At 42.9% G+C, this 21,125-nt stretch overlaps 1 protein-coding gene across 1 annotated transcript in view; it reads right to left on the bottom strand.

Moving 5' to 3' along the window:
• TESK2 (testis associated actin remodelling kinase 2) overlaps nucleotides 1–21,125 on the bottom strand; it is a gene marked incomplete at its 5' end in the record, with an annotated part of 77,953 nt that overhangs the window by 8,614 nt on the left and 48,214 nt on the right. Inside the window, one exon of the mRNA XM_084786577.1 lies at nucleotides 3,992–4,138. Coding sequence (XP_084642703.1) covers nucleotides 3,992–4,138 — 147 coding nt within the window. The remainder of the gene's footprint in view (nucleotides 1–3,991; nucleotides 4,139–21,125) is intronic.

The raw sequence follows: 21,125 nt of genomic DNA, 5'->3' as shown, positions 1-21,125 counted from the left end.
AGTTTCTTCCACCATGTAGGCAGAACGCAGGTCATCAAGGTTGGTGGCAAGCACCTTTACCCACAGAGCCACCTCAGTGTCTGCCCCTACCCTCTGATACATTTGTGCTTTTTCCCCCTGCCCCCCACAGGGTTTCTCTGGGTAGTCTTGGCTGTCTTGGACTCGATTTGTAGACCAGGCTGGCCTCAAACTTACAGCGATCCGCCTGCCTTTGCCTCCTGAGTGCTGGGATCAAAATCTGTGTCACCATGCCAGGCACATTTGTGCTTTTTAAATATATTTATTTGAAATTATGTATATGTGTGTATGTCTGTGTGTGGTTGAATTAAAAACAACAACAACAGGGGCTGGAAAGATGCCTTAGAAGAGCACTGGCTGCTCTTCCAGAGGACTCAGGTTCAATTCCCAGCGCCCACATGGCAGCTCACAACTGTCTGTAGCTCCAGTTCCAGGGGATTTGACACCCACCCACAGACATACATGTAGGCAAAACACCAATGTACACAAAATAAATCATACAACAACAACAACATAACAAACAGGGTTAGGCATGGTGGCACAAGCCTTTAATTCTAGCACTGAGGAGGTGAGACAAGATTGCTGTGTTTGAATAAAGCCCTGTGTTCAATTCCAAGTGTTACAAAACAAGAGCAGATGACTCTGTTCTCAATTTGAGTTGTGTTCTAGAGAACGTCCTATACCACTACTAAACCTTAAGAAGTCATTTAATTTCACCATTTCCAAGTAATCTCAATACCACCTTAAAGTCCAGATCTAAGGGAGTATAGCCTAGAAACAGGGCGCTGCTGTGTGTGGTGGTGCATGTCTGTATTCCCAGTACGCAGAAGGCAGAAACACAAGGACTGCCCTTTTAAAACCAGTCAAGGTTCCTTATATAAGGAATTATTATTATAAATTCCTAGGGTTTTTTTTTTTTTTTTTTAAAGTGTGTGGGTGTTTTGCCAGCAAGTCTGCCTTTAACACCATGTGCATACAATGCCTGCAGAGGACAGAAGAGGGCACTAGATGACAGAAGGCTGTGAGCCACCATGCTGCAATTAGAGCAGGACCTGGGTCCTTGGAGGAAAGAGCAACCAGCACTCTCAGCTGCTGAGCCAGCTCCCTACAGTTTGCCTTAAGCCCACTGATAAAACAATATGTCTACTCTCATATAAGGAAAATCAAGGGCTGCTGATCTTATCCAATAGTTCTTTTGGGTTATTTATTTTATTTTGGTCTTTTAATTTTTGTTTTTTGTTTTTTCCAGAGCTGAGGACCGAACCCCGAGCCTTGGTGTTATACCACTGCACTAAATCCCCAACCTGGTCTTTTCATTTTTTTGGTCTGTCTGGTTTTTTTTGTTGTTGTTGTTGTTGTTTTTGTTTTTTGTTTTTTGAGACAGAGTTTCTCTGTGTAGCCTTGGCTGTCCTGGACTCGCTTTGTAGACCAGCCTGGTCTCAAATTCACAGATATTTGCCTGCCTCTGCCTCCTGACTGCTGGGATTAAAGGTGTGCACCATTATGTCGGCTTTTTTTTTTTTTTAAAAGATTTATTTATTACGCATACGATGTTCTGCCTGTGTGTAACACCTGCACACCAGAAGAGGGCACCAGATCTCAGTATAGATGGTTGTGAGCCACCATGTGATTGCTGGGAGTTGAACTCAGGACCTCTGGAAGAGCAACCAGTGTGTTTTTAACTTCTGAGCCATCTCTCCAACCCCTTGTCTTTTTTTCTTTCTCTTTCTTCTATCTTTCTCTCTCTCTCTTTCTTTCTTCTTTTTGACACAAAATCTCATTAGATACCCTGAGCCACACTCAAACTGTGATCATCATGGCCACCCCCACCCCCAAAGGACTGGGATTATAGATATTCCTATCTGTACCCAAAGAGTTTATTCACTTTTACAATAACAAGTTCAAAACAAAACAAACAAACAAAACTAACCAAAATGACAAAGTATTTTCCGAGTGCAGAAAGGAAATATGCTAAACTGCAGAGGAGTAGAGAGTTTGCCTCCAGAAAGCTTTACTTACCATCTTAGTCTAGAGTGATCTCCCCTGTGACAAAAGCTTATAGTGCATGCAACTGAATATTCAACTATAAAATACTGTATTGTTCTTTAGTTATCTCTCTGTCTCTCTCCTCCCCCCTTCTCCTCCTCCTCCTCCTTCTCCCCCCCCTCCCCTCTCTAAGACAAGGTTTCTCTATGTAGCCCTAGCTGTTCTGGAACTCACTATGTACACTAAGCTGGCCTCAAACTCAAAGACCCACCTACTCTGCCTCAGGAGTTCTGGGATTAAAAGCGTGTACCCAACTCCTTTAGTTATTTTTCAGTGAGCCCATATATAACTATAGGTTAGAAATTCCCCCTTTTATTACTTTTCTATTCATGAATTCGGGCATAGGAAACATTTATGTGGGTATGGGGGTTAACCTGTTACAAATTTCTCCTATTTTAAGGGAAACAATACTTTTAGTAGAAAGGCAAAGATGCTTTTGGCTAGATGTATATATGCATATATGTACACGTGTATGTGTATGTGTATGTTGAGGCAGGGAATAAAGTGACATCTATTTTGAATTTTTATGAAACTCCTATACACTAGGTCTGGAGAGATGGCTGAGAAGTTAAGAGCACTTGCTCTTGCAGAGGACCAGAGTTTGTTTCCCAGCACCCACCTGCCAGCTTTTTTCTTTATTTGTTTAGGGTTTTTTTTTTTGAGACAGGGTTTCTCTATGTAACAGCCCTAGCTGTCCTAGACTCACTTTGTAGACCAGGCTGGCCTTGAACTCACAGAGATCCACCTGCCTCTGCCTCCCGAGTGCTGGGATTAAAGGCATGTGCCACCACGCCCAGCTCATGCCAGTTTACAATAGACAGAAACTCCAGTTCTAGGGGATCTAATACCTTCTTCTGGTCTTTGCACACCAGTCATGTACATGATACATATACCAACAGGTACGCAAATATTCATACATATAAAATAAAAGTAAGCCTTCAAAACAAACCCTGTATCAAACCTTAGAAGACTTTAATTTGGCTCTTGAGTAGATGTCATACTGCGTATGTTAGGTGGCCTTATAGTTTCTCCATTAGCTCAAATAATATTATTTAAAGCCTTGTTGTGGAGACAGGAGGTAGAGGTGCACGCATGTCTTTAATTCTAGCACTTGGGAGGCAGAGGCAAGCTAATTACTATGTTTCAGGCCAGCCTGGTCTTCGGAGTTCCAGGACAGCCAAGACTACACAGAGAAACCCTATCTTGCAGGGAAAAAGCCTTGTCATGGAAGTATCCTGAGACATTCAGCCCTTAGGTTCCTGCTTTGTAACAAGGCCAACATTCTCTGAAAGAAACTCTTTTCTAACCTGGTCACACAGCAATCTGGACAACAAAACAATTCTACAGAGACCAGCAAACATCAAAAAAGAACTGGCAGGAAGGCAGAAACTCAATCACACAATAGAAAACAGGTCAGCACATGGTGGCCCACCTTGCACTCCAAACATGCAATCACTTGACTGTCAGTGAAGTCAGCTTAGGGGAGAGCTGCCTCCTGGAGGCCATGGGAGAGGAAACGGACAGGCTGCAACACTCCCCTGAGCTCCCCACCTGCTTCTGCAGCACACTGCAGGAGACTGGAGTCAAATGTAAAGGCTCTCAACTGTGGGCATCGCCTGGCTCAGCACTCAGAGCCGCCTGCTCAGGCTGATGGAGGCTGGCCTCGAACTCTCTATGTAGCTGAGAATGATCTTGAACTTCTGATCCTTCTGCTCCTACCTGTGCTGGGGACAAATCTTGTGCATACTAAATGAGCACTCTCCCAACTAAGCCCAGACAGAAGCTTTCTAAGGATTAACTGTAACGAATACTGGGTTATGTTTCGATTAAAAGTTAAATCTAGAAAGAGACCTCCCCCAATTACCCCTTAGTAATTGGTTTTTTAACCCTGTGTTTCTCAAGAGTTATAAAAGTAAAGCGTTCATACCTTTGATGTGAGGTCCCGATGGAAAATGCCTTTGAAGTGAAGATAGCTGAGGCCCACTGCTATGTCATAAGCCAGTTTCACTCTCACGATCCAGGGCAAATGCAGGTCACTGTCTAGCAGCTGCTCCAGATTCCCAGAGTTGATATACTGCAGAACAGAAAGTAGTACTTATCAGAAATGTTTAGGCTGGTGGTAAAAGCATGGGAGAGCAAACACCTAGAAAATACATTTGTTTTATTATTTTTCTTAAGGAATCTTTTTGGTTTAAGATTCATTCCTTTTTATATACAGTGTTCTGTCTGCATGTACACCTGCAGGCCAGAAGAGGGCATCAGATCACATTATAAATGGTTGTGAGCCACCATGTGGTTGCTGGGAATTGAACTCAGGACCTCTGGAAGAGCAGTCAGGGCTCTTAACCTCTGAGCCATCTCTCCAGCCCTTGGTTTTTGTTTTTTAAGCCAGGAGTTCTCTGTGTCGCCTTGGCTGTCCTGGACTACCTTTGTAGACCAGGCTGGCCTTGAGCTCACAGAGATCAACCTGCCTCTACTTCTGTAACCTCCTGTAACTCTGGCTAGCTGCGAACTCCTGATCCTCCTGTATTTACTTCCTAGGTGCTGGTATTACAGATGTATGCCATTGCACCTGGCATTTAAGGTTTTATTTATTTTGTTGCTTTTTTTTTTTTTTTGCCTTTTTGCTAATATCAAATGTAAAGATTTATTTTTATTTTATGTGTATGAATGGTTGCATGTGTCCTGACTAATACTCAAGGAGACCAGAAGGCGTCCTATCCCCTGATATGGGAGTTAGAGATAGTTGTGAGCTACCACACCTGGGAACTGAACCTTGATCCTCAGCAAGAACAGCAAGTGCTCTTCAACACTGAGCCATCACTCCAGCCATTTATTTTGTTTTGAGGTAGTGTTCCATGTAGTGCAGGCTGACCTCAAACTTACTATGTAGGAAAGGGTGATTTTGAGCTCATCCTCCTTGTCTCTACCTCCCAAGTGCTGGGATTACAGGCATGTACCACCACACCTGGATCTTTTCGAATTTTAACTTAAAAATTTTGTTTGTTTAAAAAAAAAATTGTTGCCTGGCATGGTGGCACACGCCTTTAATCCCAGCACTCCAGAGGCACAGGCAGGCGGATCACTGTGAGTTTGAGGCCAGCCTGGTGTACAAAGTGAGTCTAGGTCATCCAAGGCAATACAGAGAAAGCCTGTCTTGAAAAAAAAAAAGAAAGAAAGAAAGAAGAAAAAAACAAAAACAAAAAAAAAAATTTGTTGGTTGGTTTGAGAGTATGTAGTCTTAGCTGGCCTGGAACTCAATTTGTAGACCAGGGTGTCCTTGAACTCATAGAGATCCACTTGCCTTTGCCTTCTAGGTACTGTGTGCACCACCACATCAGGCAACATTCATTTTTATTATACTTATGTATATGTGTATGTGTATCTGTTTAAGTGTGATGCCAAGTGTGTTGGGTACTTGAATCCAGAAGAGGGTGTCAGATCCCTTGGGGTTGGAGTTACAAGTGTCTGTGAGCCGCCCCACGTGGGTATCTAGAACTGAACTTGGGTCCTCTGCAAGAGCAGCAAGTGCTCTCAACTGCAGAGCCATCTCTCCAACTCCCCACTCCCAGCAAACACCTTTTTAAAAAGTCATTTTATACCAGGCACAGTGCCTTTAGGCTGTAACCCCAGCATCCACAACGCAGAAGCAAGATAATTACCAGTTTAAGGTCAGCCTGGACCCCACAGTGACTTCTAAGCCTGCTACAAAGTAAGACCTTCTTAACTTTTTTTTGTTTGTTTTATCAAGACAGGGATTCTCTGTGTAGCCTTGGCTGTCCTAGAACTCACTCTATAGCCCAGGCTAGCCTCATTGCCTCTCAAGTGCAGGGATTAAAGGCCTGTACCACTACCACCTGGCTGTGAGACCTTATCTTAAAAAAAAAACAAAAAACAAACAAACAAACAAACAAAGTCTAGCAGGAGACTACAACGTAGAAAGTAACAATCTTGAGATGGAGTAAATTCTGATGCCAAGATAGAGAGCAGATAGGTAGCATGGGATAATATACAGGTGAGGAACTGGAATTCTTAGGAAAGGTAAAGTTCAAAGGAAAAGGCAGAGGAGGACACATTTTGCACGAAAGCATGGTACACATGCCTATAATCCCAGCACTTAGGAGGCAACTATAGGAGGATCAGGAGTTCACAGCTAACCAGAGTTACAGGATACCCACACCCCCATACGGAGCCAGGGTAGTGGCACACATCTTTAATTCCTGCGCTAAGGAGACAGAGGCATGTAGATCTCTCTGGTCTACATAATGAGTTTCAGGCCAGCCAGACCTACAGAGTAGGAACTGGTCTCAAAACAAAAAACCAAAAGGAATAAAAAAATCATACCAGACTATCACCACAAAGGCTAAAAGAAGAGAGTAGCCAAAAAGGAAATGGCAACAGCAGCAAAGTATGCTATACATCAAATAAAATGTACTTAGAAAAAAATGACCATTTGCTAGCAAGTGCCAGCACTTGAGAGGCAGAGGCAGGTGGATCTCTGTGAGTTCAAAGCCAGCGTGGTCCACAAAGTGAGTCCAGGACAGCAACGGCTGTTACACAGAGAAACCCTGTCTCAAAAAAACAAAAACAAAAATAAATATTTTTAAAATGTCCATTTGCAACTAGGACACTAGGATGTTATTGACAGCCATGCCAGAGCAGGTCAGTAAAGTAAGTCCGAGTGAGTTTTGTAGGACGACGCAGGGCTATGAAAGAACTCAAGAATGTACCCTTCAGCCAGGTGGTGGTGGCGCATGCCTTTAATCCCAGCACTCGGGAGGCAGAGGCAGGTGGATCCTTGAGTTTGAGGCCAGCCTGGACTACAAAGTGAGTCCAGGACAGCCAAGGCTACACAGAGAAACCCTGTCTCAAAAAAAGAATGTACTCTTCTAAGAAATATGTTGCTCTCCATTATTCCCATATATTTTGAAGCATGGCTTGGTGAGTTTTTTGTCATTTTATTTGTTTGGAGCCAGTCTCACCATGCAACCCAGTCTAGCCTTGAACTCAGGATCCTCCTTCCCAAACTTGGTAGTACAGATATGTGCCATCACACCCAGCTTTGTGATTATTTTTTAATTTAAAAAAAAAGATGTACATGTGTGGGTGCTCTGCCTACATGTCTGTCTGTGTGCGACTGTGTGCCTGGTGCCCTAGAGCTCAAAAGAGGATGTTCTTGGAGCTGGAGTTACGAAGTCACCGTGTAAGTGGTGGGAACTGAACCTAGACTCTCCTAACTTCTGAACCAACTCTCCAGTCCTCTGTGATGATTCATTTTGTAAAAAGACTGAAAAAGTAGCTGGGTATGGTGGTACATGATGTTAATCCATTTGGGAGGTAGATGTAGGCAGAGCACTGTGAGCTTCAGGCCAGACAGTGCTACATAGTGAGACCTTGTTTAAAGACTAAAAAAAAATGAGAGCAAAAAAGTACATTTACATACTGTTGAATGATTAATATTTAATATTTAATTATTATTTTAGTAATATCAGCAGTTATTCCTTAACCAGCTATATACCCAAATAACCACACAGAGAGACCAGGATCTATCTAATTAGCCTATAGCATAACACTGCACAATAATTACTCCATCCTAAACTTTCATGCTAGTATAGTTTCCTCCTGTTCTGCTTTCCCATTCCCCCCACCCCTGCCCCCAGACAGGGCTTCTCTGTAGCTTTGCCTGTCCTGGACTCACTTTGTAGATCAGTAGACCAGGCTGTCCTGGAACTCACAGCGATCCACCTGCCTCTGCCTCCTGAGTGCTGGGATCAAAGGCGTGCGCCACCACTTTATACTTGCTTTTTACTCGTATCCTAGCTCTGGTTCATTCATCCTGGTGCTTCCCAGTCTTCTCCTCCTGGCTCCATCCTCCCTTCCTGCTCTTTCTCCTCCCCTCACTCACCAGGATGCCCCACCCTATTCTCTGTATTGCTCAGCATGGGCTAGTTGGCTTTTATTGGCAATACAGAGAACAAATGGTGACATGTTTACATAAACTTGAGACAGGAGATACTTAGACTAAACATCACAATACAATGTCCCAGATTGAAACTAGATAGTGGGGTAGGGAAATCAGCATTTGAATGAACAAGGGTAAATTGCACACAGTCACAAGAATATTATGCCAACAACATATAGACCACAATAACAACATTTTCAATAAATATTTATATAATGCTTATACTATATCAAACAATTCTAAAATTTTTATATACATTACCTCATTTAATCTATACAATAGTCCTTCAAGGTCTGAGTACCCCTTGTCCGAAATGTTGAGGACCAAAGAAGTTTCCCATTTTAGAGTTTTTTAAATTTTAGAACACGTACATAGTCTTATCTGCATTATTGTCATTCTCCAAAAGACATTTAAAGGTTGAACAAGGTTATTCAACTTTTTTAAAAAAGTTTTTCGAGACAGGGTTTCTCTGTGTAGCCTTGGCTGTCCTGGACTCACTTTGTAGACCAGGCTGGCCTCAAACTCACAGTGATCCACCTGCCTCTGCCTCCCGAGTGCTGGGATTAAAGGCGTGCGCCATAACCGCTCGGCTGGTTATTCAACTATTAAGGGCAGAATCAGGAAAATACACAGTCTGGCTCCAGAGTACATCTTTTTGCAACTGCATTCACCATACAAGCAGTTAGTGGTCACAACATCTGAGTGAGAGAACTCCATACTGAACAGGAGCTCAAAAGTGAATTTTCTCAGGCTGGAGAGATGGCTCAGTGGTCACAAGCGTTTCTGCTCTTCCAGAAGTCCTGAGTTCAACTCCCAGCAACCACATGATGACTCACAGCCATCTGTGATCTGATGCCCTTTTCTTGGGTACATGAAGTCAAAGCACTCATACATAAAATGTGAATAATATTTTTAAAAATAATTTACTCAACTCTTTTAAGATAATTATTTCCCTCCTTTTTTCAAGGGAGAATAAAGGACAAATTCTACAGTAAAATGAGAATAGAATCTTAATACTTTTTAGAATATGATATTGAATTTATAAAAGACTAGCAGACTAGTCTGTTGTACCTGTTAATGGTATAACAGGCAGGAGAGCTAAATTCTAATCCAATTATGCCTTCTATGAATGATTTCATTTTGAAAAAAAATCAACTAATAAGGTTAGCTGTCCTTCTGCTTTTCCATATATTAAGTAGGATATCTGATCTGTCTAACACACAATCTGTTTGTTGTTTTAAATAAAAATATAATAAAGTACATAGAAGTGCTCAGAAGAACATGCATCAAAAAGGACCAGTTGGGGGCAGCACCGTGCAGCACATCAGATCCCTGTATGAAGAAGAGCAGGCTTGACAAGGAGGGGGAATAGCTAAAAGTACAACTCCTAACTCTCACCAGGAAAACCTGTTAACCTGCTTAGTCCTGCCTTGTAATCCACCTTGGAAATCTTACAATGGTGTGTAACGAAAACATTAGCACGACGACTTCTCACTCTAGGTGAATCTGCCCAAGTTCACAATAGAGGTGTCCACTGCTGAAAAGAAACAGAACTTATAAAATCCAAACTACATGGAGCAACGAGACTAACATCTGACCATGTAGTCAAAGCATCTAAAGAAACAGAGTTTGCTTCTTTACATGGTGTCAGAGTGACATGGAAGGCTTGTCTTCAGGAACCACTCAAGTTACATGGGTGAATGTCTGGCAGAAGAAACTCTAAGACTGTGTATTTGTATTTTCTGAATGCCTGGTGATGCTAGGACTCTTGGTTTTGGTTCATAGAAACACATACATATTTACAAATATGTGTCAATGCCCAAGAAAGCCAGTTTAGCTGGGTGTGATAGATCATGTTTATACGTGTAATATGTGGGAGGCTAAGGCAAGATTCAAGGCCAGCCTAGGCTATAAAGAAGGACACTTAAAAAGAAAGGGAGAGGGCTGGGCATGGTGGCGCACATCTTTAATCCCAGCACTTGGGAGGCAGAGGTAGGTAGATCATTGTGTGTTCGAGGCCAGCCTGGTCTAAAAAGAGAGTCCAGGACAACCAGAGCTACATAGAGAAACCCTGTCTCGAAAAAACAAAACAAAGAAAGAAAGGGAGGAAGGGAGAGGGAGGGAAGAACTAAATCCATAGGCCTAGCCAGAAGGTAGAGAGCAAAGAAAAGATGAGGCCAGATGAGCCTTCATAGTGACTAATAAACTCTGGCTTTCCTAGGCAGGATGGAAAAGTAGAAATGAAGCCCAGGGAGTGAAACCAAAAAGAATTATTTGTTTTCCCCACAATCCATTTGTCTTGACTGATTCTGGAGAACACATTGGTGGGGCTGATAAGCCTCTGGGCCCTCACAAACCACAACTTCTCAATGTCTCAAGACCCATGCATGCATGTATGAAGAAAGGAAGTTTGAGATCTGCCAACAAGGAAGATTTCTAGTTTGCTAAACATTGTGTGCCCCATTAGCAGGAACGTTAACTTCCCCATAAGCAACACCCAGTGCAGACTCAGCTGTGCAGCCTCTGAACAAATCCCTCTGCAGGAAAGCCAAGGCAAGAACAGCTGTCTTCGCATGTTCAGCTTTACTGGATGGGAATCACAGATGCTGTGCATTCAATTTTTTACAGACTATCCCCTTTGGAACAGGCCAACAGTCTAGGCTGGCCTCAAACTTGCCAGATAGCTGAGAATGACTTTGGCTGTCCAGGACAGCCAAGGCTACACAGAGAAACCCTGTCTCGAACCTCCCCACCCACACACTCCCTACACAAACACCTCTTGGGAGGTAAAAGCAGGAAGATCTAGAATTCACAACCAGCCTGGATACATGAGACCCCATCTCCAAACAACAAAAAAATTTACAATTCTAAGTGTAGTTTTCAAAGCCTTTCACTCTTGCTTATTAACCAATTAACCTGCACATTTGCCCACTCTTAACTGAAATACCCTTCCCTGCTCCACACCCAAACACTCACTAATTGTCAAGGGTTTAGTTCCATTTCACGATACAGCTGGAAGTAAGAAAGTCATCCCATGCAAAAGGACCACAAAGTAAGAAAGTAAAGAGACTAGAGTAGACTTTTGTTGTTCTTGCTAAGTGAGGAAAAGATGAAACAAGAGTTAAGAGTTAAGTTTAATCTAGTATAGCAAGAAAGACCACATATTACACAGTTAAACTGTCTAAAATTGAAATGTATTTCTATTTTTAAATTTTTTTTTCCGAGACAGGGTTTCTCTGTGTGTAGCCTTGGCTGTCCTGGACTCACTTTTGTAGACCAGGCTGGCCTCGAACTCACAGAGATCCACCTGCCTCTGCCTCCCGAGTGCTGGGATTAAAGGCATGCGCCACCACCACCCAGGTTATTTTTAATTTTGATATTTTTCTATTTTATGTATGGGTGTTTTGTCTTCACATATGTATGTACACCACATGTGTGCAGTGTCCTCAGAAGCCAGGAGAGAGCATCAGATCCTCCTGGAAATTGACTTACAGATGGTTCTGAGGCACCTGTGAGTGCTGGGAATCAAGCTTAGGTCTTCTAGAAAAGCAGCAAGTACTCTTAACTGCTAAGCTATCTCTCCAGACTCTGATCTGCATTTCTGTAACTGTCATCCTAAGTGAGTCATGTAATTTATTTAATACATATGTATAAAATAGAAATAATAACAATACTTAACACATAGAGTTGTCATGAAGATTCAAAGACATATATACAATGTGAGTTCCAATAGAGTGATGTTCTTGATTTGTTTGATTGGTTTTGAGGTCCAGATGAATAATCCAGGGCCTTGATCATGGCAAGCACTCTACCACTGAGCCACAGCATAGTCCTATTACTATAATTGTTACTATACTTATTATTCATATAGAAGTTCTGATATTCTAAGGTGAAGCATTTAGGGCAAGGAATATAGCACAGATGGTAGAGTGCCTGCTTGCTTGGCATGCTTGAAACCCTTGGGTTTGCTACCTCGGACATCATTTAAAAAAAAAAAAAAGAAATGAAAAGCCAGGAGTGGTGGCGCACATCTGTAATCCCAGCACCTGTGGAAGCAGAGGCAGGCAGATCTTTGTGAGTTCGAGGCCAGCCTGCTCTACAAAGCAAGTCCGGGACAGGCAAGACTACATAAGACAAGTTCAAGGGCCTAACAAGATGTCTCAGTGGGTAAAAATTGCTCACTATGCAAGTCTGATGAGCTGAGTTTGATCACCAGAACCAATGGTGGAGAGAGACTCTAGTGTTTGTAGGCAATCCCAAATGTTGTCTGATCACCATACATTTGACAAGGCTCTCTCTCTCTCAAATCTTAGATACCAGCACCTCTCCTCATGATAGCACCTTACTTAGAAATAGTGTCTTAGCCAGGCGTGATAGCACATGCCTTTAATCCCAGCACTATAGAAGCAGAGGTAGGCAGATCTCTGTGAGTTCCAGTCTGGCCTGGTCTACAGAGAGAGTCCAGGACAGTCAGGGCTCTGTGTAACGGAAAAACCTTGTCTTGAAAAACCAAGCCAAACCAAAAGAAATAGAGTCTCCACATATGTAATCAAAGGCAAAACAAGGTTGAATGGGAGAAAGGTGGGCCCTTAATCCAGTATTATTGTACTTACAAAAAGAGGAAGAGACCCAGAGACAGAGAAAATGTCACATGATATTAAAGGCATAAATTGGGGTTGCACATCTATGAAACAAAGAATAAGGATTGCCGACAACTGCTAGAATCAAGGAAAAACAAAGGACTCCTCAACAGCCTTAAGAAGGACAATGGCCCCGCCAGCACTTTGATTTGGCTCAGAACTGTGTTATATATCACTCACACTGTAGGGCTCAAAGACTAATACGTGACCCAGAGTGAATTTTATAATGATCATTTGGGGCTGGATAGGTTAATGGGAACAGGAGAAATAGACCTTTTTATACTCAGTTCCTTGGAGCGATTTCACTCTTTTTTTTTTTTTTTTTGAGACAAGGTTTCTCTGTGTAGCTTTGGCTGTCCTGGACTTGCTTTGTACCCCAAGCTGGCCTGGAACTCACAGCGATCTTCCTGCCTCTGCCTCTGCTGGGCGATTTCACTCTTTATAGTCAGGATTTCAGCAGATCCACTAAACAGCAAACTAGCAATTTAGCAAAGGTGACTTCAACCACAGGAGACAGAATCCAGAACCTTGAAGCATTCTCTGGAGCCATTCTCTCTAGGAGCATCTTGAAGGAAATAATGCCAAGACAAAAAGCCCAGCCTCTTGTTTTTGGCATCTATCTATCTATTTATCTCTATCCTCTATCTATCTATATGTCTATATCCATATATCCTCTGTATCCCTACTAGGATATTTATCAGTTGGCAAAGACCATGCCCCTTCAAGAGGCAGTTCCTCTTTTAGGGGACAACCACCACACGTTTTCTCACAAGCCTGTCTCCAGTAGACAAACACTGCACAGCCTCACACAAAACAAAACAAAACAAAACATGTTTACATCCACTACAGAGGATTGCCAACATAGGCATAATGCTCCACTTATTTAGAGACAGTTTCAAATAAAACTATTAATGACAATAAACCATGCTTTAGGGCCTGAAGGTATATGACCTTAAGTATGGCCTTACTCTTTTCCTAGATATTTTCTCAGAATCTCACAAGTGAAACTATCACCTTTTGTTTGCAATGAAAATGTTAATCCCGGGCTGGAGAGATGGCTCAGAGGTTAAGAGCACTGTCTGTTCTTCCAAAAGTCCTGAGTTCAATTCCCAGCACCCACATGGTGGCTCACAACCATCTATAATGTGATCTGGTGCCCTCTTCTGGAGTGCACGTGTACATGCAGGCAAAACATTGTATACATAATAATAAATAAAATATAAAAAAAAAAAAAGAAAGAAAAGAAAATGTTAATCCCAAAAATGGCAGGGGAAAGAGCACCAGCCCAAATCATTATAGCCAAATTAATTAAAGCAAGCTTTTTTATTCGTGTACACAGACTTGCCTCCCCATAAGGTGGGGTTCAAGAAATCAGCATTGGGCATAAGGAAAATAAGTGTTTGGGGTTTTTTTTTGGGGGGGGGGGTGAGTTGTCTGCTTGCTTGCTTGTTTTGTTTTTCAAGACAGGGTCTCTCTGTAGCCTTGGCTCTGTCCTGCTCTGTAAACCAGGTGGGCCTCAAAACTCTAAAGAGATCTGCTGGCCTCTGCCTCCTAAGAGCTGGGCTTGAAGGCATACACCACCACCAGGCCAGCAAGATGAGGTTTTTTTAGCTCAGCGGTAGGGAGTTTCCAAATGGGGGATTTGGTTGGCAAAACATAAGCATAACAAGTTAGTCATAATGACCTCCTAAAACAAAGACATGATTGTAAGGTGGCTGTAATGAGGTGGTCATAACAACCTTTTAAAAATGCAGATAGCATGGGGCTGAAGAGATGGCTCAGCAGTTACAAACACTGTTTGCTCTTCCAGAGGTCCTGAGTTCAATTCCTAGCAACCACATGGTGGTTTATAACCACCTATAATGAGATCTGGTGCCCTCTTCTGGTGTGCAGGCATATATACAGACAGAACACTATATATGTAATAATTAAATCTTTACAAAAAAAATTCTTTAAGAAAAATGAAGATAGGAGCTGGAGAGATGACTCAGAGATTAAGAGCACTGGCTGTTCACCCAAAGGTCCGGAGTTCAATTCCCAGCAATCACATGGTGGCTCATAACCATCTATAATGAGATCTGGTGCCCTCTTCTGGCCTGCTGGCTCACAGGCAGAAGACTATATTAAACAAACAAACAAACAAACAAACAAACAAAAAAACCCAGCATATCTAAGACAGTCAGGGCTGCTACATGGAGAAACTCTGTCTTGAAAAAACCTAAAAACAAAAACAAAGAGAGTAATGCAAGGTGGTCTGAAACAAAAGACAAGGCTGCCTGCTTCCTGGCAATACAGTACCATTTGTAGCTGAGGTTACTGGTGGGGCACAGCCCAATCCTTGAGAAACAGATGTCCAATCATAAACAGGAATGAACCTAGTTTGTCTTTACTACAAGATGGCTTTTAAGGTAGGTAGTAGTAGCACAGGCCTTTAATCCCAGCACTCAGGAGGCAGAGCAGGAGGATCTCTGTGAGTTCAAGGCCAGCCTGCTCGACAGCTAGTTCCAGGATATCCAGGTCTACACAGAGAAACCCTGTCTCGAAAACAACAACAAAAAGATAGCTTATAGGCAGGCTGGTTCATCAAAGCCATACGAAATTCCCACCCCTGTGATCAGACCAACTGAAATCCTATCCAATGTACCCTATGAGAATGAATTTCAATTCCTCGTCAACACTTTGAGAACACAACTTCAGAGCCTGAAGGGCCAGAGTGACCCCCATTCTCAGATATGTAAGCCATTTTGCTGAATGCCCTTTGCCCTAGATTCACCTTAGTTACAGGAAATGTTAATTAATCCTGAGCTTAAACAGATATCCTGCAACTGCCACATCCAGGACTAACTTCTTTCTTAATCATGCCCTGGACTTCTGGTTGGAGTGCTTTGAAAGGAGACTACTCCCTTCCCCAGGGCAACAGTTTCAGTTTCTGAGCCTGAGACATCTGGCCTGGGGCTAAACTAGATATGAGGTGACAGTTCCTTCGGGAACCAGTCATGAACACACAAGTATCCTTTAAAAGGAGTCGGTGAACTCCCTCTGGAGTCCACATTTTATAAGCATGGTTGCCACAGGATGACTGAATAGATATGAGCCAAGGAAACAGAGTCAAAGTCAACTCAAGGATCTCCAAACTGAGACATTCAGAAGAACAATGGGAGGAGTTCCTAGGATCCTACCTCACTGACTGTGTCGTCAGCAAGTCAGAAACTCCTTTTGATGTTAAATAGCCAAATGCAGGCTTGCTGGACCCCTGCTCTTTGGATGGACTTTCTAAAGAGAAGGGCCTGGTTGCCGGCCTACTTTTCACTGTAGTCTAACAATGCTTTTGTGCTAGCCACTGGATGCTTCTTGGTCTGCTCTCAGCACAAAGGCTAGCAGACATCCCATCCCGCTGGCTTGCTCTAAAGAAGAAAAGAAAGCTTTGTTACTGGCCTGGGTAATTCCAGGACAGGCAGCCCAGGAGCGCCCAGTGGGAGGCTTATGCACCAAAGGAGCCTCCTGTTCTCAGCGAGAGGATCCATAGCCATCTGTGCATGGCTGAGGCCTGTGTGCCACTGTACAACCTTCCCTCCAGGAGTTCACCACAGCCTGCTTGAAAGGACTCAAGAAAGAGGGGGCACTAGTTCAGGCTAGAAAACACCTTTTACTAACCCGCACTATATTCAGAGTATTTAAATGTTTCATTTGTTGTGCTTTCTCATGTCCCTTTACTCCCCTGTGCAGTTCTACTCACCTCTGTAAGCCCAGCTGTGGCTATTTATTTTGGCAAGCATTTCCTGATCCTCCATCTCATAATTTAGTGCCACGTCTATATGCTGTACATATTTCTACTCCTGCTAAGCACAGTAAGAATCTGATGGTAGGGACTAAATGTTTCTGAACTTTCAAGCCCAGATCAAGTGGCTAAGGTGCCTCTTTAACAGTATCCAGGGAAATGAACAATGTTTTTTTAATTTTTGCTTTTGAAACAGGATTCTGCTCTACATCTTGGAGCTCACTACATACCCAGGCTCAGCTATGGTGATCCTGTTATCAGAGCTATCAGGGTCAGTGCCTAGGCCCTAGTAGCTCTAACAACCTAGGATTGGCCACAAATCCTCAATAGGCCAATAAACAGTGAAAACCCAAGAAAAGAGACTTCTTCAAAGGGGCCATGCTGGGAAGAGGAACAAAGAGGCTGGATGACCCCCTACACTCCACCTTCAGCACCCCACACCCACCTCAAGTCCTAATATAATGTTTAGGCTTAAAATAAGGCAAAAGTTATGCATAACTAAGAGGTCCTGACCAAGGAACAGTTGTACCCATCACTGACCGAAAAGCTCTCAGCTCTAGTCTCTACTGCAAGGTGGCTGACAAGTTGTCAAACTGTATAAAACTGGAAAACAACTTCATCATCCAGTAGCTCTGGGTTTTTGCCATTTCCTTCTCACAGCATGAAATTCCTGGGGGCCCACTGTCTCAAAAGTGTTAAAGCCACAGGGAGAGGAAGGTGTGTCTCTCATTAGAATATCTTTGCTAAGGGCCTAGCGCGATGGCTCAGCAGTAAAGGACCTGAGGTCAACTCCCAGCAACCACAAGGTGGCTCACAGGCATCTATAATGTGATCTAATGCCCTCTTCTGCCCTGTAGGTATACATGCAGACAAAACATTGTATATGTAATAAATAAATCTTAAGGGCTGGAGAGATGGCTCAGAGGTTAAGAGCACTGCCTGTAAAAACAAAACAAAACAAAACAAAATGCACTGCCTGTTCTTCTAAAGGCCTGAGTTCAATTCCCAGCAACCACATGATGGCTTACAACCATCTACAACGAAATCTGGTGCCCTCTTCTGGCCCGTAGGTGTTACATACAGGCAGAACACTGTACACATAATAAATATATATATAAAAGCCGAGTGGTGGCGCATGCCTTTAATGCCAGCACTCAGGAGGCAGAGGCAGGCAGATCGCTGAGTCTACAAAGCGAGTCCAGGACAGCCAAGGCTACAGAGAGAAACCCTGTCTTGAAAAAACAAAAAAACATCAAAAAATAGTATCTTTGCTATTAAAAGCATCATTACAGCCAGGTGGTGGTGGTGCACACCTTTAATCCCAGCACTTGGGAGGCAGAGGCAGGTGGAACCCCGTGAATTCGAGGCCAGCCTGCACTACAGAGTTCCAGGACAGCTAGAGCTGTTACACAGAGAAAGCCTGTCTCCAAAAACAAAAACAAAAACACAACAACAACAACAACAAAAGAATAATTACAACTCTTTAGCCGCAGGCTCACAAGAACTAAGATTCTAGGTTTCAGGCCAGGTGCAAAGTTGCACCCCTGTAATCCCAGCACTGAGGAGGCAGAGGCCGAGTGTTAGTAAACAGGAAGCGATGCAGCCACCCCTAAAGGTCCCGGCGACAGTGGGAAAACAGGCAACGCCAAAGCCACTTCAGAAGCATGTCACCGGAAACATGTCACTGCCTGTTGGCAAGACTCAGACCCCGTAAGCCACTTGTGCACTCTCAGAGCATGCGCTATGTAGCTATAAAGAAACTCCTCCCTTTCTCTCCCCCGCCCCGCCCCCTTTTCCCTCCAGAAACTGTCTCCGCATTCCCCTAATACATCTGCTACATGGTGTGATTTCCATTTCTCCATACAGCCTCGCTGCTTAGATCATAACAAGGCGGATCTCTGAATTCAAGGCTAGCCTGGCTTACAAAGTGAGTCCAGGACAGCCAGGGTTACACAGAAAAACCCTGTCTGGAAACAAAACAAAACAATTACAGGCTTTAGCCTCCTTGCCTGTATAAGTTTACCAATAAACTGTTGAATAAAAATATGAAATACACTTAAGTGAACATAAGAGAGATTGCTCAGTTCTTAAGAACATTAATTGCTCTCTCCCAGAGGACCCATTTGGTTCCCAGAACCAATGTCAAATGAGTCACACCTGTAACTCAAGCTCCTCCTTCTGGGCTCTGTGGGGACCCTAACACATATGGCATAAACAGACATGAACACACAAATAACAATTCAAGAATAAACAAATGGGTCGTCACTTTCTGTAACACTACTACCTTCCAAGGTTCAGAGGCCATCACCAAAGAGGAGGTGGAAAAGACCATAAGAGCCAGAAAAATCCATGAGAACTGTAACAAAACAGTGTCTTCTGGACATGACAGGAATGCTGTGCTCATAAATTCACAGAAACTGTGGCTACCTGCAAGACCTGTACCAGATCAAGCCAGTTAAGGTTTTAATGTGGAGGGAGGAGAGGCTCCGGAGCCCACACCCCTCACAGCCGAGCTCCTGAAGACAGATGGCTTCCAGGGGAGGGGCAGGCGGTTTTCTTTGAAGGGCTTGGCCCCTGGAAGGTCTATGCTTCAGCAATGGCTCAACGCCTAGGATTAAATGGTTATTAAAAATTATTGAAAATTGTACATATTAATCACGAATTATGCAATGAGCATATTCTGGTTAGGGCATTCTTTTCCTCAAGTGTCCCAGTGTCATGATTTAAGTCCCTTGTACCACTTGAAAAGAGAGGCCACTCGACATATACCTTTGAATCCCTGCCACCTTTCCAATCCCCCCCCCCCCAGGGAGAGCCCTTCTAGGGCCTCTGCGTGCTGCACACCTGAACCTCACCTGCAGTTAGTTCTCCCTTGGCTGTGAGTATCTGCAGGTGGTAAGTACATCTCGTTCTCAGTTGGCATTCCTTTCATAATACTTTAGAGACTATAAAACTTCTTAGATTCGATAGAAACTCAAATTTTGTTATTTCTCTTTTAATAATACGAATTTTGGGGGCTGGAGAGATGGCCCAGCACTTAAGAACACTGGCTGCTCTTCCAGAGGACCTGGGTTCAATTCCCAGCACCCATATGGCAGCTCACAACTGTCTGTAGCTCCAGTTCCAGGGGACCTGAACATCAATGAACACAAAATAAAAAATAAATAAAATTTTGTAAAATGCAGATTTTGTCAAATCCAATGCTGAATCAAATAAAAGTCAATGGATGATCTAAAAAAAAAAAAGATATGAGGTTGAGATGGGTAGAGAAATGTGGTGAGGATCTGGGAGGAACTAGGTGCAAGAGTAAGGAGTAACCATAATTGAAATACATTGCATAAAATCCTCAAAGGAAAAAAATTAAAATAAATTGAAACAGATTTCAAGTTTCTTATACTGGATTCCCCCTCCCCCAATTTAGTGATTAAAATGTAATTTAAGAGCTGGGGACAGGATTTGGAGCTGATGGTTTAGTTTTGCTTAACATAGTCATAACATTCAATCCTCAATGCTGAATAAAATTACCAGAAAAAATGGAATTTCAGATAAAAATAGAAAAATGGAACCAATGGAGATGGCTCCACAGGTAAGTGTTTCTCACCAAGATTGATGACCTGAGTTTCATCCTCAGGAAAAACATGGTGGCAGGAGGGAACCAATCAAAATTCCTGAAAGGTGTCTGTGTCTGGAGAGACCATTTGGCTGGTTGGAACTCCAGCACTCTGGGAAAGATTGTTATGTTGCAAGTCCAGACCTTTCCCTGGGCTAAGCTCTGGCTGACCAAAATAGCCATTTCTTGTCCCCAGTAACATCTTATGACAACAGATTAGAACCTTTGGAGTCTACTAATTTAGCATTAAGGCAACTAGCTTCTACCAATCCAAAAGCCAAGAATGTCATCAGATAGCATCTTCCCCCATCTTAATGGACCTTCCTCTATGATATGCCCAACAATGCATTTTAATCTTACATTGATTTGTGATTGTCTTTGTTCTACAAAACTATAAAAACTTTGTAAAAATGTGTTCACGTTAGAACATGAACATAAATCTGCGTTTTTGAGCCACGGTCACTCAAAATGGCTCCAGAATAAACTATCTCTCATTCCCCTATGGTGAGAACTGTGAGTGTTTTTGTGTCAATGACCTAAATAAATAAATGTAAATAAGGTGGAAGGAAAAAAGTAGCTTCTGCAAGTTGTCTTCTGACTTCCACATGTATGTCATGGCACCTGACCATACACACACACACAAAGTCATAAGTGTAATAAAATAATAACTCCAAGTATTTGGTCTGTTCTAAAATACTTTTCTGTGAAAAGATCATGAACCCTGTCTTGGCATTCAGCATGGTGGCCCACACCTTTAATCCTACCATGCAGGAGGCAGAGGCAGGCTGGGTTTGAAGCCAGACTGATCTACATAGTAAGTTCCAGGACAGCTAGAGCTATATAGAGAAACCTTGTCTTTAAGGGAAAAATAAAAAAGGAAAAAGGAAAAAAATAAAAATAAAAGCTGGGCATGGTGGCACACACCTTTAATCCCAGCACTTGGGAGGCAGAGGCAGGTGAATCACTGTGAGTTCCGAGGCCAGCCTGGTCTACAAGTGAGTTCAGGACAGCCAGGGCTGCACAGAGAAACCATCTCAAAAAAAAAAAAAAAAAAAAAAAAAAAAAGGAAGC

The sequence above is a fragment of the Acomys minous genome (assembly GCF_964271855.1).
Source record: "Acomys minous genome assembly, chromosome: 6".
NCBI classification, from domain to species: Eukaryota; Metazoa; Chordata; class Mammalia; order Rodentia; family Muridae; genus Acomys; species Acomys minous.
Note: the sequence above shows the minus strand (reverse complement) of the source record. Positions and strands in the feature narration are given on the sequence as shown.